Source organism: Triturus cristatus, chromosome 2_1 (genome assembly GCF_964204655.1).
Source record: "Triturus cristatus chromosome 2_1, aTriCri1.1, whole genome shotgun sequence".
Classification (NCBI taxonomy): Eukaryota; Metazoa; Chordata; class Amphibia; order Caudata; family Salamandridae; genus Triturus; species Triturus cristatus.
The window spans coordinates 1,096,869,731-1,096,895,771 of NC_140581.1; the positions used below are offsets into that span (position 1 = coordinate 1,096,869,731).

Consider the following 26,041-nt stretch of genomic DNA (forward strand, 5'->3'; position numbering starts at 1 on the left):
CACATGTGGAGGCCCCCTCCATAATGGAACACAAGCACCACAGACCAGTTTCATCCTTATTAGCCCATGTCAATGAGTTATAATTCTATGGCACAGAGAGTAATGGACCCATGCCTTCCCACACCTTTTCCACTTAGAGTTTTATTTTAAACACATGAAAGGTGATGAGAGGAATGCTTGCTAATAGTCTAAACCATTGGCAGTCGCTATGGGTAATGGTCCAACCCATCATTTTTCGCTCACTGTGCTGCTCCAGTCAGAGGTGGGCCTTATATAAACAGTACTGACTTACTCCACATGGGAACAGTCCATCCTGAATCTCTGGGTGAGGCCTCCCTCTGGAAGGGAACACAAGCAATCCCATAACGGTTTGAACCTTGTTAAGCCTTGTCTGATAGGTGTAGCTTGGATCCTGTGGAACCAATTACCGGGTTACGTGTGTTTGAAAATCAAATTTTACCAGGCTGTAAAAGAGTTGTGTATTTGATTTATATTCAAGAAATGGAAAAAATGCACCCTGTACAACCTATCGGTGTTGATGTAAAGTTCCCAACAAAAGGTTTGCATTCTTAGAATACAAAAGATAGATAATAAAAGAAAACGAAGCACATAGATATTAAGCTCCCCTCTCCAATAGTAACGTTCTTTTCAAGTTTGCAGATGACCGCTTAGGGATATTACATGTGAAATTCTAATGTCAGTTTTGCTGGTAAATATTGACATTAAACCTTTAAAAAAAAAAGTAACAGGCAATAGACTTGGTAATGTCGTTTCCACGATAATTCCTCCTGGAACCAAATGGGTTAAGTTAATAAGAACAGTAATAACACAACCTTAATTTTATTTGTGCCAATAGTAATAGGAATATACTTGCAGCTGCATTCAACTCGAATTTAGATACAATCTTTTAATCGGTTAAATTAGTAGCAATTGGAATGTTCAATATTAGTATTTGCCTTTGACACTACGGTTATGTTCATACTTAGATGGTAGTCCTAATTATTGAGCAGTGGGGCTCTTTCTGGTAATTATAAGTCAAAACGTTTCAGAGACAAGGGTGTTGGGTATCTCCTCTTTTATTTACTTATCCATGGTCGTTGCTGGTCTCAAATACATACAGGTGCCATCAAATTTGTCGTGGTCAGCTAAAGGGGAAAGTAGTAAGCTGGTTGCTCTGTGTGGTAAATTCTCACCATTGTGTAAACCTAGCTCTTAGTCAGGCGAACGCTGTGTAACTAGCACATCCATGTCTACCCCTTAGTTGAACAGTTCTGATATGGAAGTTCAGAAAATGTGCATTACGGATCAGCATTCGCATCACACCACTTGAATAAAGAAATCACTTAAGAAAAGCTCCCCATACCAGTTCAGGAAAATTAAAAAGTATTTTATGACTTAAATAAGTCTAAAACAACAAAATTGAATGTATTTTCAAATAAATCGTTTTCAAATAACATTTTCATTCTACACTTGTACATTCTACATGAATAGTTAATGTTACAGTTACTCATAAGTGACCGTTGGAGGCTTCCTCTTACTCTAGGAGCACATTTTGATTTCCAGCTCCAGCCTGCATCTTGCCTTTAATCATGCCACAGGGCCTGGATGAGTCAGTCACCTTGTGCTGGTAGGCACAGTTTACAGCATCCAAACTATATTGAAGTTCATTTGATGGTGTCACAGATTTGATTTCCCAATCACTTCAGGTAAGCGCCGGAGTGCGTTTTTGAAAATGCGGGCAAGCATTGCCTGAATGAGATAAAGCGGGTCCATTCTAAATCCTCCCTCAAGCTTTCTCTCTGCAGATTCATCACGCCAACAGTATCTTGACTTGAATTCCCACGACGGGGCCACAATCGCACATGATCAAACCATTATGTGCTACTGATGACTGACTAACCAGGATTTTCTCTGGTTTTCTATAGGCTGTCATCCCCTATTCCCCCACACCTGTCCTGATGAAGACCCGCACTGACTACTCAATAGAGCATAGATTGGGTTGAAACATCGACGATCTTTCACGGTCCAGACCAAGGCTCTGCATGCAAAAGATTAATTTGTATAAAGCAACAGAGTCATTGTGTTCTCTGTAATATTCTGGCCTTCCTTTCCTTTGTACATATTTTAATCACCTTGTATATAATACGCACCAAACTTTATCACTGAGTACAAATGTCACTTGATCACGTATCACCTTGAACTTCACCTCGTATTGACAGCCCTATTTTACAAATATGTGGGTATATATAAATGATGCAATTTATATAAAACAACATAATACCCATCAATTTGCGTTGCTTTTGTTTTTGTTTTGTGTTCCATATGTCAAAACAGCTCAGATATGAATATTTGAGGATTGTAGACAATAACATATAATATTAATTGTTTGTATAAGAAATAGTTTGCACACCCAACAGAATCATTGTATTTGTTTATACATCCCTCTTCCCAGACGTGTGTAGCTTTGATCATAGATCACTTCTCTTGTTCAGGTATTATCTTCTTCGTGCTATAAACATGTGTATCATATCATGTTGACTCGCCACTCCATACCAAACTCACCTGCTGTGCGGAAACCAATCTATCATTTAGTCAATGCCCATTCCAACTGGGGGGGGAGGGGCTCACTATACTTTGTGACTCAAAAGACTTCTTTGAAGGAAAACAACTGCAAACGCCCAAGCCCAAAACTAGATGGCAGGAATATGCAAAGTATGTGAATCTACAGCACCACATGCTACGAACAGATGTTTATAGGGTAAGGAACATTTTCCTTATGAATGATGAAAAACTTTATTCACAGATTGGCTGACATACAAAACTACTATAAGGCTATTTATTGTTTTCATAGAAACCTGGTCATCTGCAGATTAACTCATCAGAGCCCTGCAGTTTAGAACAAAGTCTACAAACAGTTCTGTGCTACAAATAAAACACTTGCTTGAATCGAACAGTAATTGTTCCATTTGAGTATCTTTAATACAGTATCGCTTGACCTTGTTACCTTCTATTCAGTAGAATGGTACATGATAAATTGTTTACACTTCTAAACATACTTGTACCCTCCACAAGGTTGCAAGTCTTAAAGTGTGGTGCTGATGCTCAGAGGCTGAAAAAGACATAAGGGGGAATTCAAAGAAAGAGTAACTCTTGAAGTTACCTAAATGGAGAACAATTCTTGCATGTAACACATTTTATTTTGCCTTTTAACTCCATTAGTGGTAAGGTTCTAATTTGTTCTGCCGAAAATTCATTTTCTGCACACTTGACATATAAAATACATTGAACATCATTGAGTGGCAATGTATAAATGCTTAAATAAAGTATGCATCCTCCCCATCTCGGATTTCTTTTGGGTCTTCACATCAGCTGGTCTGTTTTTTTATTTTTTTTAATTATTTATTTCCATTATCAGGAGAAATACATTAACTGCTGATTTGTTAAAATTAACATGCAAACGTGATAATATTTGTTTTTTTAACAGGCTAATGTTTACATGGACAGTGTCTTGAAGCCACGCCAAGATGTGAAGCTCAGAAAGCAGGAAGAACATTTTTTCCGCATGACAGGACAAACCTGGAAGTTAACAGAAGGTCAGCGTCTTGGAGTAAGTGAGAATGAAGTGTATAATTCCTATAATTCTCTTGAAAATGTTGATACAAGGGTGAGAGGACAAGCTTTTGTATTGTTTTTTCAGTTAGCAACGGTATTTGATTAGTAAAGTAAAACAGCGTCATTGGGCGTTTTTTTTCTCTTCTAATGGATTTGAAGTATTCCCTGGTGTCGAAAGGGAAACAGAATTCTTCAACACTTTACCTCACCAGCACACCAGCACCAGTCAATCAGCCCCAGCCGTGGAGTCCTTGACATCACTCTTCGAAATGGTGCAACAACCATAAGTGACACCCATGGCAGTGATGTTTTTTAAAAACTTTATTTACCATTTTGCAGCATACAATATCAAGAAACATGAGTTCTCACTTTCACAGTTATGACAACATGAAAGTAGTCCGAACGGAAATAGAGTATGATCGAAAACATTGACTAGCATGTACAGTCATCACATATATATACTGAAATCCACCCCAGGAGGTGCTTGCAGCTGTCCCAACACCTCCCCAATCCCCACACTTACATACTACATAACCAGAATGTCGCATGTATGCAGAGCAGCAGATCCACCGACAGATGTTCTAACAAAGGTATCCCGGCTAGTCCAGCAGCGTCATTAACCCACCCCGGTAGGGACTATACCCTGCTCAATCGGTGTGGAGGGGGGCAAGCGTTCCGTGGCCACATAGCTCTTTAGTGGGTCGAAGATGTCGTTTGGCCGTGAGGAGCGTGGCAAAGTACCGGCATATAAATCACTATTGGTGTTGCAGTGTGTTAAGCTGTTCAGCCAATTCTTAAATGTAGGAGCAGCTTTACATCTCCAATGAATGGCAATTTCTCTCTTCGCCACCAGTAGACTGATGGTGACAAATTTCCGAACGTTTTTAGGAAAATTCGCCACATAACCCAATAAGGCCACCTCCGGCGTGGGAACCACGTCTACATCCACCATATCCCCGATTGTCTTGTGCACTGCCTCCCAGTAAGCTTGTATCTTAATGCAAGTCCAAGTGAGGTGTGCAAAGTCTGCCTGCGGGGCACCGCACTTTAAGCAGCTGTGTGGTCTGGTCGGATCTAGCCTGTGTGATTTCGCTGGAGTCACATACAGTCTACGTAAAAATTTGAACTGAATTAGTTTATGGCGGCTGTTAAGGGAAACAGTTTTCGTCAGGGAACAGCATTTAACCCACGGTTCGTCAGGAATGGGATGTCCCAGGTCCTCCTCCCAGGGCGTACGGATTTTATCATCTTTAACTGGGGTTATAGTTAAGCATGCATGATATAATTTAGAAATAAGATGCACCCCCTTTGCACTCTATCGTCATTGTGAGTGGGGCAAACGAATCCGGTTCCAGGGGAAAACTAGGCAAAGTCGCCGTTAAGGCCAAGCATACCCGGCCCATGACGAACCTATCCATAAAAGTGGAGGAGTGGAAACGCTCCTCATCCGTCAACATGAATATATGCCCTCCCGGAAACAGGTCTCCAAACGTGGTGATGTCAAATTTGGCCAATGTGTGCTGTACTAATTTCTCCCCCATGATCGGTATCCAGCGATTGTTAGGGATTGAAAGAGCCGATGAGTATAATAAGGGAGAGCCAGTGATACGCCGCAGCATGTCCCAGGCCCAACTAGTGGTGGAAACTGTTTGAATGTCTTTGAGATCTCTGGCCAGGTCTTTGGGCATCACCGTATGTAAGGTGTCAGGTAAAACCAAGTCTGCTTCAGGCCGCAGGTATAGCATTGGGATGAAACTAGGCGTACGCATAACTGCACTGGGCCACGAAGTAATAGAGCTGAAGGTCTGGGACGCTGAACCCTCCCCTGTCGTATGGCAGAGTCTACATCTGCCACCACACTCGAGGTCGTTTACCTCCCCACGTCAGTCTGATCAGGTGAGAGCGTAACGTTAAAAAGAAGCAATTCGGTAATGGATTGCAATGTCTATAAAGAAGTACAGAAATGACGGAAGCACAATCATTTTAATCAGGGCTATCCGTCCCTTGAGAGAGAGGGGGAAGCGTATCCATTTTTCGATCTGCGCCTCTAAATTTTGAACCGCTTGGCCATAGCTGAGCCTATGCAATTGAACGGTGTCCAGATGTATATGAATGCCCAAATATTTGGTTGAGTCTGTACACCAGTCTAGTGGGAATTTACATTCCCATTGTACTGTGCTGGATGTTAAGGGGAATATTACCGATTTACGCCAGTCTATGCCCAGGCCCGAAAATTGTCCGAATCAGATGATTTCTTGTATCATGGGGTCCAAATTCTCCTGAGGTTTGCGGACGTAATGAATAACATCGTCCGCGTATAGAGAAACTAACAATGGTCCAGTATTAAACTGAAGTCCCCTTTGTAGATGTTTTTCTTAGAAGTGCCGGACTAACGGGTCCATTGCAAGTATAAATAAAAGCAGAAACAAGGGGCAGCCCTGCCTGGTGCTTCGCAATAATGAGAAGGGGCGAGAAAGCAAGCCATTCAGTCGTAGTCTCGCAGTGGGGCCGCTGTACAGCATCGCCGTGCTTGGGCATACCCATCCTTAGAATTACAGATATTAAAAAAGGCCACTCCAACAGAATGGCTGCCGCAGGGACCTCAGGATTTATTCTATGAAGGACCGCAAACAGGGTTCGGAGATTCAGCGAGGTAGAACCCTGATTGTGCTGGGGCAATAATTTTGTCCATCAAAAGGGCCAGGCGGAGGGCAATCATATTAGCTAGGATCTTATATTGAGTAGGGATAGTGGTTTGTATGAGGCACAAAGTAAGGGATCCTTGCCCGGCTTGGGGAGAAGGATGATGTCAGCTTCTCTGAGCATAGGGGGTAGCATGTTCCTCTCAAGCGATTCAGCATACACCTCTAGCAGCTTAGGAGCCAGCAAATCCTTATAGGACTTATAAAAATTGCCTGTGAAACCATCCAAGCCTGGTGCAGTGGAGCCATTCAGGGTCTCGATAGCGCTATTGATCTCCTCTTTTAAAAATGGTTCAGCCAGGACGTCCTGCATTTTCTTTTCCAAATACACCAGTGCTATCTCAGACAGATAATCCTCTTGTGCGGTAGAGTCGCGCGCAGCCTTGGAGGTGTATAGGGTAGTATAATAGTCTAGGGATTCATCTCAGATCTCGGCAGTAATGGTGAGGAGCTGCCCCGAAGCAGATCTAAGGTCCGTGACGTAGGATTTGCTATACGGGGGCTGCAGCATGTGCGCCAGTGTATGCCCCGGTCATTCGCCTTCCCCATAGCGACGGGCAGTCACATATTTGCTCAAGAAGTGGGACTCCCGATCCGCCGATTCCCTAAAGTCAGTAAGTAATGTGATCCGCCGTTTGGTCTTTTCTGGGCTGAGATGAGATAGGCATTCCTTATCCAGCGCCACCAGCTGCTGCTCTATACGGGAGAACATAGCCCTCAAATCCTTTAAGACCCCGGCGTGCTTCGCGATACAGAACCCCTGATGTAGGCTTTAAAGGCCTTCCATAACACCGCCCAGGTATCCACCGAGCCAGTGTTGATGGTAAAATAGTCTTTTATTGCCTCCCCCACCTCAGAGAGAAATATGTCGTCATTCAGGGCCCCCATTGGCACTCATAGCCATCAGGTCTGGGAACTCTGAGATGAAGTACCACGGGGGAGTGATCTGAATAAGTCCTGGGGAGGTGGTTATGGATTTATACCACTGGCACATACCTGGTGTGAGTAACCAATAGTCTATTCTAGTCCACGTGCCGTATTGGGCTGCGTAGTGCGTGTAGTCAGTAGTGGATGGGTTACGCTGCCGACATATATCAATTAAAGTCAGGGAGTCACAGATTTCTAGGAGCGCCCGTCGTGCGCGTGGTTTAGTGGTGGTGAATGTGTTCAAACAATCTAGTGTGGGATTGAGAAGCAAATTCAAATTCCCGCCTATTATCAAGCTACCTGCGTCCAGCCAGACAATCTGTGAGTGCAGCTCATGAAAGAAGTCAGGGCAGTCCGTGATAGGTGCGTAGATGCAGATTAACGTGAGGTTGTGCCCCATTAATTTCCCGGTAGCTATTGTGTAGCGGCCTTCTCTGTCACATAGGACGGTGTACAAGTGAAAGGGCACCTATTTATGTATTAGTATTGCCGTAACCCTAGCATGGGTACTAAAGTTGGAGAAGTATTGTTGCTGTCCCCAGCCAGAAGCAAATCGTGTAACATCCGCTTTGGGCAAGTGTGTTTTTTGTAGAAATGCGATGTCTGTTTTGTGCCGCTGTAAATAGTGTAGAACATGTTTCGGCTTCCTGTTGTCATTGAGCCCCCTGACATGGCAGTGATATTAGCACCTTTGTACACAGAGCGTGAGAGCCAGAGTTTAGAAAAAAATTAATTTGCGTTTAGTTCCCCTTTTTTTTAAATAAACATCTCTCTTAGATTATTATGTCACTCTGGAGCCTTCAAAGTTTAAACCTGTGGTTGCTTCGTGGGACAGACCACATGAGCATCATATATGGTGTCAGCGCTGGATATGACAGAGATTTCAACCCAAAGCCATGAGAGAGGGTAAGAGAGAGAGGCTTGGGGGTTTGTCTATCCACCACCAGGAGACGAGTTGATAACCCCTTTGGCATGAGGCTTTGTGACAACCTAAAAATGTTAAGAAAAGCACTCCCAGTCCTTGAAGGATCTCCTAGCCTTCTTTCAATCACAACGAAAATGTAATAATGAGGCCTTGTGATTTAAGTTCTTAACTTGACCTAACTCACAGTGTGCATGCCTCCTCTGTTAAAGTGAAAACAAAGGCCTTCCTGGAATGGGAATTTAAAATGATACAATTTAGTCAGAATTTTTTTTTATTGGGGCCGATTTGGTGCTACAAGCATTGAATGCCTCTTGCATGGTAACCAGAAACTCCCTCACTATTCGTAAGGTGGAAGTGACCTGTTTAATGGGCACAGAAGTCCACTTCTGCTGTCATTCTTGTGTGACAGCATTTAATTTTACTCGTGCCTTCCAGGCTAGATGATGATTATTCCATGAGAATGGGAAAATCCATTTGTCAAGCAGAGCCGGTCTAGCGCTCGCGTAGTGGAACTGCCCTCACCCTTTTAAATAAGTCTCATAAACAGTCTCCTATTTTCTAAGTAGACAATGACATTTTCTTTTCTCAACTGTGCGTGCAGCAACAGCAGCAATATTTCATCTCTAAGGTCAGCGGCACTCTGGTGATGAAAAAAGTGTAGGCTTTTGTCATGATAGAAGTAGATTAATTTAGACAGTTTTTCCTGCCGATTATAAAAGAAGGGTGTGCTCTCAATCATTCTCCAGATAGCTCTCATTCAATTTCCATCACCCATCCACAGAGCTCAAACATTATAATGAATAAAAGTATAATTCTGTTGTAGAAAGAAGCTCGCAAGTTGTTGTAAAGGTGGCTCTTTTGAATAAAGATGAATACGGTGCGTAGATTGCACATAATCCCCGCACTCTGCCCCACTCCCACATATATGCAACATTTCCATACTGTAATCCTCATCGTGAAAAAAGCCAACGTGCACGCTTGTCTTGTGGTGGTCATTTGTTGGCCGCAGTTTATTAGGAATACAAGGAAACATGTATATACTTTGCATACTTTGCATATTATGTCATCATAGCACAGCACCTTAGACTGACCATTCGATGTTAGTTCCTTTGCAGGCTTGCATAGTCTCTTGGCCCTTCTGGGTCATTTTCTTTGGTAGGTTGGGTTTGCCCTCTCTTTGCCTGGGGAGGGAGTAGCGTCTGTCCCGCAGTTAGGCCACAACTCGCTACCATGTCCAATTCTTGTTGTGCCCTGCTGTCCGGCGGGGGCTGGGCTGCGAGCACCGTCTTCGTTTGCTACCCCCCCTCTTTGGTAGGCCAACTCACCCAGCCGTGAGGCATCCCAAGGTAAGTGGTCCTACACACGGCCCTTAGGCCAACTCACCCAGCAGTGAGGCATCCCAAGGTGAGTGGTCCTATTCTGGCACACCACCCTCCGGTGTGTCTCCGTACCAACCATTGTCCGCGTAGTTCTTTGCCACGGTGTCCGGGAGGCTTCTGTCTCCCAGCGGCTCCCCCCAGCTACATCCTACGCCTTTTTATTCGCAACCTGCTAAGGCCATGGCACCCCAAAGGTTGCTCCAAAACACTCCCATGCCTTCCTCCGACAGGTGCACTCCATCTTTGGCATAGAATTCTGGGCGGCCCGTGTGGATGAGCCCGTGCCTGACAGTTGCCAGACCATTTGTTCCGCAGAATTTGCTCACCGTGAGATTCAGCTTTTTACGGGAGTTCTCGACCGCCTTTTGGGAATCTGCCCCCCGCCATTCGCATCTGCTGATCAGCTACGACCAGATAATTGCGGTGTTCCCGAAGGCCTTTGCTGCCTCTGTGAGGTCTCTCTGGATATCGTGGAGGAGTTCTTTCCTCCCGAGTCTGGCCAAATCGTTACCCCCTAGGTGTATGATCAACACATCCGTATGCCATGCTGTTTCTGCCTGCAAGTCTCTGAGGGTTGCCGGCATCTGCTCCCATCTCATGCCCGGTTGGCCAAACCACCGTATGCAGGTGTCCACTGGCCGTCCTTCCTTCCTGTGGCCCCCCCCTGCCGCCACCAGGTTTGCATCCACCACCCACACCAGGCGTGGTCTCCTCCCTGTCGACGCAATGAAACAGTTCACTCCCCTGTTTACCCTGGGGCGGATCACCCCCTTTTCCCCCCTAGTGTGTCTTGTGGGTCATAGCAGCTGGGGCCTCACGTAGGTCTTGTATGCCCGTGACCTCCGTGAACGGGACAGGGAAACCTTCTTCGAAGCCGAGGACTAAAGTCTCTGCGTCTGCCTTGTTGTGGTATTTGTTGGTTAGGTCGCGCAATTTGTGAGTATTAATGGGGGACCAAGCTAGCCTGAATTTTTGATGTGTTGTTATCCCCTAGGTGCCCCCTGTGTCTGACTCCCTACTTCTGTCTCTCTTTCTTGTCTCCTTTGTGGTCTTTCTTGCTCTTGCATCCTGCTGCTGGGTGCCCTCCTCCCCACCAGGAATATATGTCTTGGAATTTACATGCTGCCCTGTAGGTGCATTTGTTCGCCTCGAACTTCCAGCATTTTGCCAGTGGCCCATTAGTGTGCGTTGCCTTCCCTGAGCCAAATTGTTTGTGCCTTTGAAAAGGCCTCCCCTTCCCCCTGTGAAAGTTCCCACGAAAGGACTGCTCGGTCTTGCCTCCCCATGTCTTCGCCTCTCTCGCTACCATCATTTTGTGGATGAAACCGGAGACATCCTCCTCATTCCATTCTATTTTCGGGTGAGTCTGCATCTTTAGCCTGAACCCTTTATCGTACTCTAGCCAAGCGTCACCCGGAAATTGCCTCTGTGCATTGTGTATGTTGGCTTCGTAAAGCCATAGATCGCCAGCGCAGCATGGGAATTTCTCAACTATTTTACAAGCCATAATTCAATTGTCAAAGTTCCTTTCCTTACGCTCCCTCCGCCTCTCCCTTTTATCCTCATCCTTCTTATCACAAGTAGTTAGCCCTTCTAACTGTATCTCTAGCAGTGGGAAAATGTCAATGAATTCTTTTCTCCAAATTCTTTCTTTGACTGATAGTGGTATGAGGCTTGCTAGCCCTGTAGCCCTGGTGGTCATTGATGCCGGCCCATGTGTGAGTCTTGTATATGGTTCTGGTGTATGCGGTGCGGTGAGAGGGTTGCTTGCAATGGTCGCACCCCCCCGTGCCGCTATCGGTGACCCTTCTTCTCCCCTGGCCCCATAAGGAGTTCTAGCACGCATGCCCTGGGTCTATTAGGTCTCAAGGCAACCCGGAAATCCCCTCTTCTGCTAGGGCTCCTGTCGACCCTGTTCCCCGTGTGCCATCCTGCCTCGCTCCCGCTGCCCCCGTTCCCAGTATGCCTAACCCTTTTAGCAAAAGTGACGCCAATGTTCTGAAGCATTCTGAGGCGATTGCGCTTATATGCTCACCACTTGCTGGCGCGTCCCTGGTCCCCGCGCTTAGTCCCGCCGCCGCCGCCGTGCTGGCTACAGGTGACCGGGCCGTCTTCTGGGGAGCTTTCTTGTGTCCCGCTGCCTACGCGAGCTTGGCTGCTGCCCTCCTTCTTCTTTTGGCTGCCGGTGCTCTAATGTCTTTCTGCTGCTGGTTGCTTGGCCCTTCTCCAGCGTCGTCCAACAGGTGGGGCTGCAGCCAGTCGCTTCCATGTACTTCAGATGCTGCTCGTATCCTTCGCAGTAGGTCGCTCAACTCCTCCTGCTGCTTTCGGCCTCTCTTAGCCATCTTCTGTGTTGCTTATGGGCTGCCTGGGATACGGGAGCGTGGCTTCCCCCACTCCTTTGCTGGGTCACTTGCTAGGCACTCACTGCTCCCGTTCCAGACTGATGCTGCTGTCTGTTTAGGTGCAGCCCAAGCGGGGTGCTGCTGCTGCTTTATGCACCTAGTAGTCCCAGTGTGTCTACTCTCGCTGTCTTTTGACTGGAGGTCCGTAACTTTTTATTTTTTAAATTGTTCCCCCTTTTGCTGCGGTCACGTAGTCTGCCCCAGGCGGGGTGCTGCCGCCGAGTAATGCACCAAATAGACTGTGCCCCTTGAATAGCCTGGGCGGGGTGCTGCTGCTGTATTATACACCAAATCCCGGCAACTGAGTCCCGCAGCCTGCTCCGCCGCGCACCCGGGACTGCTGCTCCGTAGCAAAACAGCAGATATTTTAAAATTGCCTGACCCTTTTAATGTTCTCCATGCGCTCGCTGGGTCCGCAGCGAGCGGCGCACGCTCGTCAAACAGCTGATTTTTAAATTGCCTGGCTCTTTAAATGATATCCGTGCGCCCGCTGGGTCCGCAGTGATCGGCGCACGCTCGCCGGGTCCACAGCAATCGGCGCACGCTCACCAAACAGGTGATTCGTCCCCCGCTTTCGGCTCCGGCACCTGCCCCTGTGAGTCGAATGGCACGCGCTCGTCTGCGCCACAGAGGATCTGCGAAGGGCGGGGAGGTCGGCGGTTACGGTACCTTGCTGGGCGAGGGGAGCGAGACCGCAAACCTCCTGATTCCGCTGGAAACCGGGTGGTCTCCGGTCGTCCCCTTACTCCAGCCGTAGACCTCCGCCGCTCACTCAGAGCTCCGGGCGCTTCCCACGACGGACCTCTTCGGCAAGTCTACCACGGAGAGCACCGGGGTGGGCACCTGGCCATCCTCCTCTCCCGACCCAGAACGGGGGTCGCAAGGACAGGCTCTGATCCGGACAGGGCTTCGTCTTCCGTTGTCGTCACGCCGGATCGTCCACAGGTAACAAAAAGTTCTTGCATCGGTGCTGCTCCCTCGTTCCACGAAGATAGGAGCTAACCTGGGGAAGCAGTGCTTATATCCCACCCTTGCTCCCCCGCCCAGGTAGGCGCTTCCCCCCTATTGGGGGGTTTGTATATTGCCCGGGCCCCCATTGGCCGGGGGTGGCGGCTTCTCTTCGGCATCCACCACGGGGAGAGGGGGCACGGGTGTTTTCCGTACTCCGGTGCTTTGCGCACCAAAAACCAGCCGCAAACTGGTTGTGTCCGGGGGCACGGCGATCGTTATGGCGCCGGCTTTCTAACCCCCTTTGGGGGCAGCCTCTGCAAAATTGTGGTTTATTCTTCAGGATAAATGTAAATTGTAAAGCTAAATCCAAAGATACCACACAAGCACTTTAAGAGTACTGTTGCACTGTGCTACACAAGATATTTCTTAGGCTCCCAGGAAAATGGTCAGTTTGTGAATCTGTGTTTTCTAAACAAAATGATAAGGAAGCAAAAATGTAGAAAACTGCTGCTAGCTCTGATACTGCAGTAACTAAGGCCATGGGTCTGACTAATTCCTTTTGTTAGACTTGACCCTCTATGCAGGACAACCCCTAAACATTTTGCCTTCATCCTCTTGTTTTCTCAACCTGTGTTTGTTGGCTTATAGGACTGTGCTCACTTTTCATTGCTTAGCAGTGCTAAAGTGCAGGTGCTCGCTCCTTTAAACATGTTAAAATTCCCTTAATCTGAATCGGTACATTTGATTTACTTACAAGTCCCTAGTAAAGCGGCACTCCATGTGCCCAGAGACATCTTAAGGATGTTAAGGTGCCTTGGGCCAAATGGATTTTGGGGGCCCATGTTAAAAACAGGTTTGAATTTATGATCTGGTTTTAGCACTTTTATGCCCTCTTTTGCCAGGTCACTGACAGTGCATAGGCACCCGTGTCCAAATTATCAAAGTGTTTACATCTAATATTCAGGGATAGTGACATGTGTTTTCAATATTGTAACACAGCAGCAACTCACTAATATTACTGTAAATAATCTATGGAACACCTTCCTATTGCTCATGTGTGAGCTCCTGTTTTGATCCAAAAGAAACTTTTTGTATGGAGGTTGCACATTTTTCTGACAAATGTCTGTAATTAGTTCTAACACATCACCACATTAACAATAAATTAAAGGAAAAAAGGTATTTAAAACCATCTGTTTAAGAATTATTCAAGGTCATCAGGGCAAAATTCTGCAGAACAGAGCTGGTTTAGTCTAGTAAATAAAAAGAGTCTTTTTTGTACAGCAGAAATAGTGAACATGCATATTTGAAGGTGCTCTCTTAAGTGATAATACAGAAAAAGGCGGCTCCATAAGACACAGTATTTGCCTAGGATCATACAATTTGAGGCCAGTCCATGGGTCAAGTACATTACAGTTAGGTCGAGTAGATTATTAAAGTTACTAGACCTGCAGGTCTAGTAATATTTTTATGATTTTTTGAGCCCATAAACTAAACACAGTATCCCTCATGACCTGTATTATTTCTACAGTAGCTCAAAGTGCCTAGTGGTCTGACCAAAAACAAATTCAAACAAATAATCACATTTACATCTTTTTTATTTGTTATTTTTATTTTTCCATTAACAAATATGTACTTTAGTACTTTTGATCACACATCCACAATATTGTTTTCACAATTCACACAATCATCAAATCTTTATTTGTGTATGAGAAAAACATAGTTACAAAAGTTCATCTATGCTCCATTAAACCCTTTAATAAAGCACATTATTGCAAAGATTTCTTTCCACGTATATCTGATTATTTTCTCCCCATCCTGCAAACCACTCACTCATACACACGCAAAAAACTCATGTAGTTCAGACTTGTGTGATTCTATTCAAGGATGTTGCCGGAGATGCTAACTGGCCTGATTCTACTTTTTTAAACCTTTTTTTAATTTTAAATGTCTGAAAAATGGCCTGCAAGATGGATTGGCAAGAGTGCCCAGACCAGTTTACTTTCACAAATATATTTAGTACTCCCAATTGACTGAAAACCAGACTAGATTAAGGCACAACCTGCCCCTAAGCCCCTTACTAGGCCATCTTACAGGGCACTGTCGCTCAAAATTTCTGACACCGAGGACTAATGTACCTGGCACCTGTACCACATGCCCCACAAGTTCCAATAAACTGTTGAAAAACGACAGACAAGTGTGGACAAGAAACCCCTGGTGTCTCTACCACCCACGCCATTTTCTGGATTTATCCTTTTTCAGACATTACACATTTTTTATTAGAGTATTCCATGTTCCGGTCTTGATTCACTGCGGTTCCTCCAACACCTCTCTATGGATGTCATTTGAACTCAGCATCACAGTAGACCAATGGTGAAAAAACCCATTATGCACATGTCTCTGACCATGTCATGAGGGATGCAATATGTGACGTCATCAGCAGTGCATTGCGGGGGCGCGAGTTATAGTAAGCTGAACTAACTATAACGGCCTAATTTCTCTGGTTTTGTACAAGGGAAATGTCCAACTAACTATAACGTCCCTGAAACCTATGGTTTTTACAATGAATTTTAAAGGTTTTTTAAATGCTAATTTCTTACTATAACAACCCTGAAACCTATGGTTTTTTTCAGTGAATTTCAAAGATTTTTTAAATGCTAATTTCCAACTATGCTTACATAGCTAGGGCATATGCAGAAAGAGCAAGAAAAGCGCAGAAAGAAGCAAGAGAAATGCAGAAAGAGGCAACAGAAGTCCAGAAAGACAAAGAAAGGTGCAGAAAGAAGCAAGACATATGCAAAAAGAACCAACAGAGGGGCAGAAAGAGGCCTTGTTGCAAAGTCATCCTGTGCCCTCGACTTTTTGCTGACGGGTACTGGTGATAACTGAGTCTGAGTAACCAGGCCTAGAGCCAGTGCTATGCTAAAAGACACTTAGAATACAGAAAGATGCTTTTTTAACTAGTAGTCGCGTTTGTAGAGTAGTAGAGAAAGGGTGCTGGGCCTCTGACCAGCACTCAGGAATTCCGCTGTGTAGGACTTACAGGAGGTACCAAAAGTCCCTTAGAAGTAAAGTGGACTTTATCCCCCATCCCGTAGTCTGCCTGGAGGCGCGTTTGAAGAGTGGTGGAGAAAGGGGGCGTGACATCCAAAGATGTCTTAGCATTCCTACTGTATGGGATTTACTGGAGGTAACAAGAGGAGTAGCTGGCCCCCAAGGACATCCTTGGGGGCCAACTACCCCTCCTATTACCTCCAATAAGTACCACACAGCAGCATTGCTTAGTTCTCATACCAGGCCACGCCCCCTTTGCCCACCACTCTGCAAATGCGCTTCCTGGTGCACCCTTTGGATGGGGATTGAAGTCCCCTTCACTTCTGGGGGTCTTAGGGGCCAACTAGCCTACCTCTTACCGCCAGTAACCCCCACACAGTGGGATTGCTGAGAGACCACGCCCCCTTTCTCCACCACTCTTCAAACGCGCCTCCTGGCGTGCTCTTGGTTGGGGGATGAAGACACCTTTTCTCATGAGGGTCCCTGGGGGCCAACTAGCCCACCAGGTACCTCCAGTAAGCTCCACACTGCTGGATTGCAGAGAGGTCATCTGAGGCCATGCCCCCTTTTTACATTACTTTTCAAACGCGCCTCTTGGCACACTCATGCTCGGGGGATGAAGTCCACTTGTGTTCTGAGTCCTTGTTAGAAGGTGGGCTGTGTGGCCCCTCTTCTTTCCATCTTTTTTTGGCCCTGGGGACCCCATCCCCGGGGCCTGCCACATTTAAAAAAAAAACACAGGAAGGGGGCCGCGTGGCCCCCTCCCGAGGCCGATTTCGGCCCTGGGGACCCCATTCCTCAGGCATGGTCTCCTTTTTTAGGTCTCGCCTGACCCAGCGCATGCGCTGGTCTGGCGAGACTTATTGAGAGGGCTCCAAAAAGTGCTACCAGGCCAGCCTAGAGCTACAGTGCATGTGCGCGGGTGCGCGCGCCGCCCTTTACCGCAATTACTTTCACTTTCGCTTTGATGTTTGATCGTGATCCCGATCAAGATCACTTTAACATTTGCGGCCTCTTTGCATAGCCAATAGGTCTCGCTTTTGGAATCTTATTAGTATTTAGTTATGCAACTGTTGCATGGCTAAACACTTATAAAGTCCCACAGGCGAGACCTATTAGCTATGCCAATTCTTGTTTAATATATATTTATAGGGAAGGGGGGCCAATATTGGCCCTGGGGACCCCATCCCCCAGGGCATGGCCGTGCTCCCGCCCTGTCATAGCAAACAGCAGTGTCCCGGGGTGGGTACCCTGGGACATTGCATGAGCCTGCCCTGGGGGGGTGGCGGTCCACAGGACCATCAAGGGCTCCAGGAGGGGGGCAGTGTGCCCTCCCTCCCGTCATTTGCAAAGTCGGGGGAGGTGGTAGCCCCGTATTTAAATTAAGTTTGCCCCAGAGAGGTGGTGGTCCCCGGGGCAGTGTGGGGAGAGGCAGGAGCCCCCCCACACTTTTTTTTATTTTATTTAAGCCCTGGGAAGGTGGAGGTCCCCGGGCCTTGGGGTGGCCGCGAGGCCCCCCCAAACATAATTAAGAATGCCCTGGGGAGGTGGCGGTCCCTGGGTCAGCGTGGGGGGGAAGGAGCCCTCCCGCGCATTTTCATATAAAGCCCCAGGGGGGTGGCAGTTCCCGGGGCTGCTCGGGCCCCCGCTACATAAATCAGCAATGCTCCCGGGACCTGGCCAACCTGTGCTTCGGGTTTTTTTTTACATTTTCAGCTGGAGTCACGCTGGGTGCGCGAATCCGGGTGAAAAGTTTTAAAAAAATGCTTTTTTTGGTCCTTGGTGTCTCTGCGGGTGTTTTTACCCTGCCCCCTTTTCTTCTTTTTTAATGTTTCATTCACCATTTTCCTTCTCCTCGTACCGAGTCACAAGATGGCTGCCAACACTTCCAACTGCCAACACTTCCTGGTTTGAAGAGTTGGCAGCCAATCAGAGGCAAGCTCATGCTCGGGAGAGGTCAGCCAATCAGATCTCACAATTTTCAAATATCGATATCTGTAAATATTTAAATATCTCAAAAACTACTGAACAGATTTACGCTATTTAAAAGAAAGCGTGCTTTATGGACCAAGAGCTATCTCTCTGCCAAAATTGGTGTAATTCCGTTCAGCAGCTCAGGCTGTGGCCGTGTCTAAAGTTTCCTATGGAAATTAACATGGAGAAAACATGTTTTGGAACCCCCCTTTTTTCTAGGCCCCCTTGACGAATCACCCCGAAACTTTCAAGACAAGGGCTGACCTGAGTGAACCATTAGTTTTGAAAATATCGTGAAGATTCGTCAAACGGCGCCAAAGTTATTGGCAAATCAAAAAATGCTTTTCCTATTGAAACAAGGTTTTAACTATAACTACCTACTGGCTACCGCCAATAGGTAATAGGTTTCAGGGGCGTTATAGTTAGCTGGACTTTTCACTCGTACAAAACCATTGAAATTCTCCCGTTATAGTTAGTTCAGCTAACTATAACTCGCGCGCCTGCAATGCACTGCAGATGACGTCACATATTACATCACTCATGACATGGTCAGTGACATCACTGATGACATCTCAAATTACATCACTGATGACATCATCCAGTGAATGTGTGTTTTTCTGAAAATTAAATATGTTTCATATATGTATATCTCAAGGTTGATGGAAGAATAAATGGGTATATAAGTGTCTAAATGGATGATTTGTTTTTGAAAAATTGATTGTATAACTGACTGATTAAGTGTATCTTAGTGAATACATGGCTTAGTGAGTAATGTTTAAATATGTAAATATCTGTATCAGTCTCTCACTTTGTGTATAAGTGGCTGCATGGGTTGGTGAGTAGCTACATGAGTGTCTATATAGGTTATTAGTTGTTTTTTTGAGTTTGAGTATCAGTATGAGTGTCTGAGTGTCTGTATGGTTTGATGGGGGGTATTACGTAGTGCATAGGTGCATGAATGAGTGACTCACTGTTTGTATGTGTATGTGTTGAAGACAGCATGTGTGCAGGACTGTATGGGTGGATGAGTGTGTGCATGGGTGTGTTAGTGAGTGAATGACTGTCTCAATAGTGTCTTTATGAGTAACTACATATGTTTTAAACTAGTATATGTGACTATTGGTGTATATAAGTGAATATATGTGAGAGTGAGAGATTGGAAGAGTTCCTGTATGAATAAGTATGTGGTTCTATAAGTGATTGTTTAAAAGACTAAGTATGTGTAAGTTTCTGTAGAAGTAAGTGTGGTGGTGTGCGTATAACTGTATATGCAAGTAAATGGATGTTTGATTCTTTATTAGCATGAGTGACTATGTGTGTGAGTAACTCTGGATGAGTGGCGTTGTGTAACAGGATGTATAGGTGTATGAGTACATATGAAGAGTGAATACATGTATGAGTTACTGTATAGGACTGTTGGTGAATGAGTGGATGTGTATGTGGATCTTAGAATTACTGAATAGGTTGTTGTAACCGGTATTGGTATGTCCATTGTTTTGAAAATTTTAGTTTCTATTTTTGAATGTGTGTATCAAAGGTTATATTAGGGTGAGAGGAGGTCTGCCACTCTATCACAAGGATGATGTCATCAGTGATGTCATCAGTGATGTCATTTGAGATGTCATCAGTGATGTCCTCAGTGATGTCACTGATTAGGAGAGGGGGACCCCGAGAGCATAATAAAGAACCGGAAAATGCGCGGTAATTAGCAAAACACTCAAAAGGAGAACCAAAACCGGTTCTATAGATATATATTGGGGCCTAATAAATAGGTACCTGATAGGGTGCAAAGCTAAACTGGAAGAGAGTGGACAGGTAAGAATAAAGGGCCCGATTCACAGAACTAACTTAAGACAAAATCCTAAACTTACTACCATTTTGGTATTCACAGAAGGCACTTACTCATTTTGGTATTCACAGAAGGCACTTACTCATTTCGGTATTCACAGAAGTTAGGAGTCCTAACTTTAGGACTCCTAAATGCCTTCTGTGAATACCGAAAGTCTTAAAATTAGGATTTTTGTCAGTTTAGTAGTAGTATAGTTAGGACTCCTAACTTTAGGACTCCTAAATGCCTTCTGTGAATACCGAAAGTCTTAAAATTAGGATTTTTCTCAATTTAGTAGTCCTAAATTTAGGACTCCTAACTTTAGGACTCCTAAATGCCTTCTGTGAATACCGAAAGCCTTAAAATTATGATTTTTCTCAGTTTAGTAGTTGTAAAGTTAGGAGTCCTAACCTTAGGACTCCTAAACTGAGAAAAATCCTAATTTTAAGGCTTTCGGTATTCACAGAAGGCATTTAGGAGTCCTAAAGCTAGGAGTCCTAAACTTAGGACTACTAAATTGAGAAAAATCCTAATTTTAAGACTTTCGGTATTCACAGACGGCATTTAGGAGTCCTAAAGTTAGGAGTCCTAACTATACTACTAAAAAACTGAGAAAAATCCTAATTTTAAGACTTTCGGTATTCACAGAAGGCATTTAGGAGTCCTAAAGTTAGGACTCCTAGCTTCTGTGAATACCGAAATGAGTAAGTGCCTTCTGTGAATACCAAAATGAGTAAGTGCCTACTGTGAATACCAAAATGGTGGTAAGTTTAGGATTTTGTCTTAAGTTAGTTCTGTGAATCGGGCCCAAAAAGAGTATTCAACACAAGTTACAGGTATGAAAATAGACCTTTTATATTTATTTTACTTTTTGGTTGAATATTCATTTCGATTTTTTACAAAAAAGATTTTTTTCTTTAGTAAATACATACATATATCGATATTATACAGACAATCAAAACCAATCAAGATATATATCTGTTAAACAACAATATAGTTCAATGCCCCACACCAAACTCAAAATCATACATGCACACACTCAATCCAAACCACATTCATCACATCAGATCAGGTTAGGGGTGAAAACAAATTATCCTTAGGTGTTCGAATGGATGTAATGATTGGTATATCATCCAGAAAAAGCCAGGTGATGCTTTAGAGAGAGGAAGGTCATTGAATCAAGCGCCAACGCGCGTTTCGGTATAGGACCCACACGGGGGCCCCACCCTCATCAGGGCGTAGACCAAGGATAATAAGGGGCAAGGACTAAACTAAAAACTAAGTCCTGGATGGGCCGTAGTAATCAGACTACCAAACCAATATGTAAATGCAGTCAGGAGTCAGGAGGAGACGTCAGACCGTGATCACAATAAAGAGGATTCCCTTCGTCTGGCTGGAAGATAGAGGTACCGTATATGCTCAAATAGAGAGCACCGGAAATTTCATCATCAGCATATTTGAATTAGCAGAGGCGTCCTCTAGATACGAGCAACAAATGCTTCAAAGCTGGTTCCGTGGGATTAGGAGCGTCAACATTCAAGGTTGTGCACCGAAGGATAGAGGACCAATAAGCAAAGAACCCGGATCAATTGGCCAAAAACCCGGGTGGTTACTGGAGCACAAACCGAAAGATTTAGCTGATAACAGGTACAGATCCCGCATTCGTCAATTCCACAGGGACGGCAAAAGTCGGCGTCAGTGTAACCTTCGCTCGGTTTTGAGTGTTTTGCTCAGTGATGTCACTGACCATGTCATGAGTGATGTAATGTGTGACGTCATCAGCAGTGCATTGCGGGCGCGCAAGTTGTAGTTAACTGAACTAACTATAACGGGGACATTTCAATGGTTTTGTACGAGTGAAATGTCCCGCTAACTATAACACCTATTGTTTTTTCAGTGAATTTCTAAGGTTTTTAAATGCTAATTCCTAAACATAACGTGCCTGAAACCTATGGTTTTTTCAGTGAATTTCAAAGGTTTTTTAAATGCTAATTTTTAACTATGCCTACAGAGATAGGACATGTGAAGAAAGAAGAAAAAACGCACAGAAAGAAAAAAAGAAATGCAGAAAGAAGCAACAGAAGTCCTCAAAGACGAAGAAAAGTGCAGGAAGAAGGATAACGTGCAGAAAGAACAAACAGAAGAGCAGAAAGAAACCTTGTTGCAAAATCATCCTGTACCCTCAACTTTTTCAGACGGATACTGGTGGTAACTGAGTCTGACTAACCAGTCCTAGAGCCAGTGCTATGTTGAAAGACACTCAGAATACAGTGAAAACACCTACATACACTAGGGAACACTATGCGTTGGGGTCCCCCTGTGATTAGCATGACCTCTTCTGTAAGCCCCTAGTATATAATAGGGCAGGAGGATTAAAACTACCTCTTAAAACGCGCCACAGGGCGTGTTTGCACACGTCACCTCAGGCCCCATCCCCTCCCTTCCCCACTGTGTAAACACGCCCTGTGGCCGTATTAAGTTGGGAGATTAAGTCCCCTTGAATCCTGAGGGTCCCTAGGGTCCAACTAGACCACTAGGTACCTCCAGTAAGCGCCACAAAGCTGCGTTGCAGAGAGATGTAAAAAGGGGCACAGCCTAGACCACCTCTCTGCAACGCAGCGCAGTGGCGCTTACTGGAAGCACCTGGTGGGCTAGTTGGCCCCCAGGGTCCCTCAGGATTATAGGTGAATTATTTCCCCAACTTAAAAAGCGCCACAGGGCGTGTTTGCACACGTTAACTCAGGCCCCGTCCCCTCCCTTCACCACTGTGTAAACACGCCCTGTGGCCGTTTGAAGTTGGGAGATTAAGTCCCCTTGAATTCCGAGGGTCCCTAGGGGCAAAATAGCCCACTTGGTACGTCCAGTAAGCGCCATTGCAGAGAGGTGTAAAAAGGGGCACGGCCTGCACCACCTCTATGCAACGCAGAGCAGTGGCGCTTACTGGGAGCACCTGGTGGGCTAGTTGGCCCCCAGGGGCCCTCAGGATTGAAAGGGAATTATTTCCTCAACTTAAAACGCGCCACAGGGCGTGTTTGCACACTTCACCTCAGGCCCCGTCCCCTCCCTTCACCACTGTGTAAACGCGCCCTGTGGCCGTTCTAAGTTGAGAGATTAAGTCCCCTTGAATCCTAAGGGTCCCTAGGGTCAAACTAGCCCACTAGGTACCTCCAGTAAGCGCCAAAGAGCTGCGTTGCAGAGAGGTGTAAAAAGGGGCGTGGCCTCAGAACACCTGTCTGCAACGCAGCTCCCTGGCGCATACTGGAGATACCTGTTGGGCTAGTTGGCCCTCAGGGACCCTCAGTATTGAAGGGGAATTAATTCCCCAACTTACAACTGGCCAGGGGGCGCGTTTGCAGTGTGCTGCAAGGAGGGGGCGTGGCCTCCGAAGCAATGCCGGTCTTTTATTTATTTTATTTTTTTAAGAAGGAGGGCTGTGTGGCCCTCCTTCTTTTTGCCCCCGAATGATTTTTTTTAAAAATTTGGAAGGGGGCCCCGTGGCCGCCCTCCTAAAACCTTAATCGGCCCCGGGGACCCCAACCCCCGGGGCATGGCCTTTTTTTTTTTTATTCTTTAGGAGGGGGGTTGCGTTGCCCCCTTCCTTAGGCCACTTATTGCCCCGGGGACCCCATACCCCGGGGCCGGCCTTTGCTTTTTATTTTATTTTTTAAAATATATTTATAGAAACACCTAGGACATGCTGGACAAAACCGTATGTACCTATCACCATGACGATTTGCGTGATATTCATTAAAAGGTGACTATGCATACAATGAATCCACGTGGAATGTATTTACAATGCTAGTGAAGCTCTGACGTGTCTGACGCCCTACCGTGCCTAATCCCGGCGCCCCCGCCGGTGGGTACTCTCCAAGGAGACACCCTTGTCGTTTATTTATACAAACATGGGTAGCTATTGACGTGCACATTTAATACACACGCACACCAAGCCATTCAAAGGGGATTCGACAAAAATTCGACCAGAACTATGCAAGAAACCCCCCTCACGGCTAATAAAACACACATCCACTGCCAGATGTGTAATACTTTTTATTTTACTCTCTGGAAAGGAGACAAACCTCACTTAAGACTCACAGCGCGCTCCTGGCTGAGCCCAATGCTGTGTTAGACCCACCAGTGCCCGCCGAGTGCCACACACCTCTGTGTTGTATTCCACCAGCTAGTGCGTATGCTATGACACTCTCTAGCCCATGTGCACTGTAACACCACCCCGTGAATATGTCATGCCACACTTGCCTTCGCACAGGTTATATTGCCCCATCTAACGTGCCTTCCTCAATGCCTATGTTATAACGCACAGCGCTATGCCATACATATTACAATCTGGGATCCATATCTTTGTCACAGTGCATATGCAACGTTACACTCCCCAGCACATATTTTTTATTACAACTTCAGAGACTAGTTAGGTTACACAACACTGCCCTGTGCATATTACACTCCAAGGCGCATATCGCATAGCACGCGCTAGTGCCTGTTCTATCTCGCGCTCTCCAGTGAATCTGTCATTGCGCACAATGTATTGCATATTATATTTCACGCCCCATTTCATCTTATATCACACTTTTTGGTGCATAGTTTATAACATACACTATATCTAGTTTTCATTTTCAATCGTGCTCCCAGGACTATGTTCTATATAACACTGCACACACCTAGCCTTTTCACGGGCATTATATTTTGCGATGGGGGGTGGAGGGTCAGGGGGTGTTTCTGCCAAGTGAGCCCGGAGTCACAGTCACAAACATCCTCTTCTTCCTGAATAAAAGTGAGATTATGCTGCATACTTGTTCATATTTTAAGTAGTTCGCACAGACACACATTTTAAAAACAATAAAGTTCCTAATACCCAGCTTCTCTGAACAGTAGCTTGCTGCCTCATCCACCTCCTCCCTATCCTCTATTGTCTGAATCCATGGACTAGCCTCCACTCTCCTGCCATGCATGGTCTGATGTGCTGCCATTGCCCTCCATTTAGCATGATGTACCAGTCCACTCCTCCTGCCCTCCATTGCCCAATTCTATGGCCCATCATTGACCTCCTGCTTAGCCTCTGTGCTTAGCTTGCTGCCCCTATTTCCTTCCCGCTGCCCTCCGATGTCTTTGTGCATGCCCCTGCTCCATCCTTTTTGCCCACCTTGTTCCATGGACCTGCCACTCCTATCTACTCTGAGTGTTCTGTTGAGCTGCCACTCCCCTCCCACCTGCCTAGCATTGTCAGATGACTGTAACCTGTCCCTGCCACCTCCACCCTGCCTGTCCACATGCCATACCCCTATCACCTTCCCCCTGTCCTCCATGGTCCATTGTACTGCCACACCCTTCTTCCCTCCCTGGTCTGTTGTGCTGCAACTGCTCCTCCTGCCTGCCCCGCTGGGTCTGTTGTGAGGCCCCTTCCCCTGAACTCTCTTGTCTGTGCCCATGTCCTGACCCTCCCTTCTATCCTCCATGGTCCTTTGTGCATGCCCATGCACCCTCCTTCTTGCCCATCATAGCCATTGTGCTGCCACTAACCCTCACGCTTGCCATGCATGGTCTTCTGTGCTGCCACGGCCCCTCCCACCTTCCCTGTGTGGTCAGCTAGCTGCCCCTGACCCCCTCCCACCTTCTCTCCATGGTCTCTGTGTATGCCATCATAGTCTCACTGTTGCTCTCCATGGTGTGTCTTGTTTCTAGTGCCCATCCTGCCTGACCTCCATGGTCATCTTGCTGCTCCTGCCGTGCCCCCTTGCCCCCAGCCCTCTGTTTCCATTTGCAGACCCCTATTCCCTCCCTCCTGGCTTGTCTGTTCCATTGTAATGCCCCTGATCCGTCCCTCCTGCCCTTTATGGTCTGTTATGCTGCAGCTTTCTCTCCTGTCTGTCCATTATGGTCAGCTAGCTACCATTGCCTCTTTCCCCTCTGTTCTCTGTTGTCCATGTGCATGGTCCTGTCCCCTCCCTATTGCTTTCTATGGATTGTTGTGCTGCACTGCCATCCTGCATGCCCTGTGTGGTGTATTGTGCTGCTGCAAACCCTGATGCCTGCCCTGTAGGGTCAGTTTGGTGCACCTCTCCATATCCCTCCTGTCCTCTGTTATCCGAGTCCATGTCCCTACCCCAATTCCTCCTGCCTTCCATGATCCAATGTACCATACTTGCGAACATTTTGAACTTGGTAATAGGGAGATTTTTTTAAAAAAACTGGGGTATTGATTTTCCCCTTTGAGTTACATTGAAAAAGAGGAGATTGTAGACAGGAGACAGATCAAATAAAGACCATTTGAGCTT

General features: G+C 46.0%; 1 protein-coding gene across 2 annotated transcripts in view; it reads left to right on the top strand.

The window, feature by feature from the left end:
• The window catches only part of UBXN8 (UBX domain protein 8), a 241,543-nt gene that overhangs the window by 143,282 nt on the left and 72,220 nt on the right, over positions 1 to 26,041 (top strand). For both annotated transcript variants that reach the window (XM_085636490.1, XM_085636489.1), the window contains exon 4: positions 3,485 to 3,607. In XM_085636490.1, coding sequence (XP_085492616.1) covers positions 3,485 to 3,607 — 123 coding nt within the window. The remainder of the gene's footprint in view (positions 1 to 3,484; positions 3,608 to 26,041) is intronic.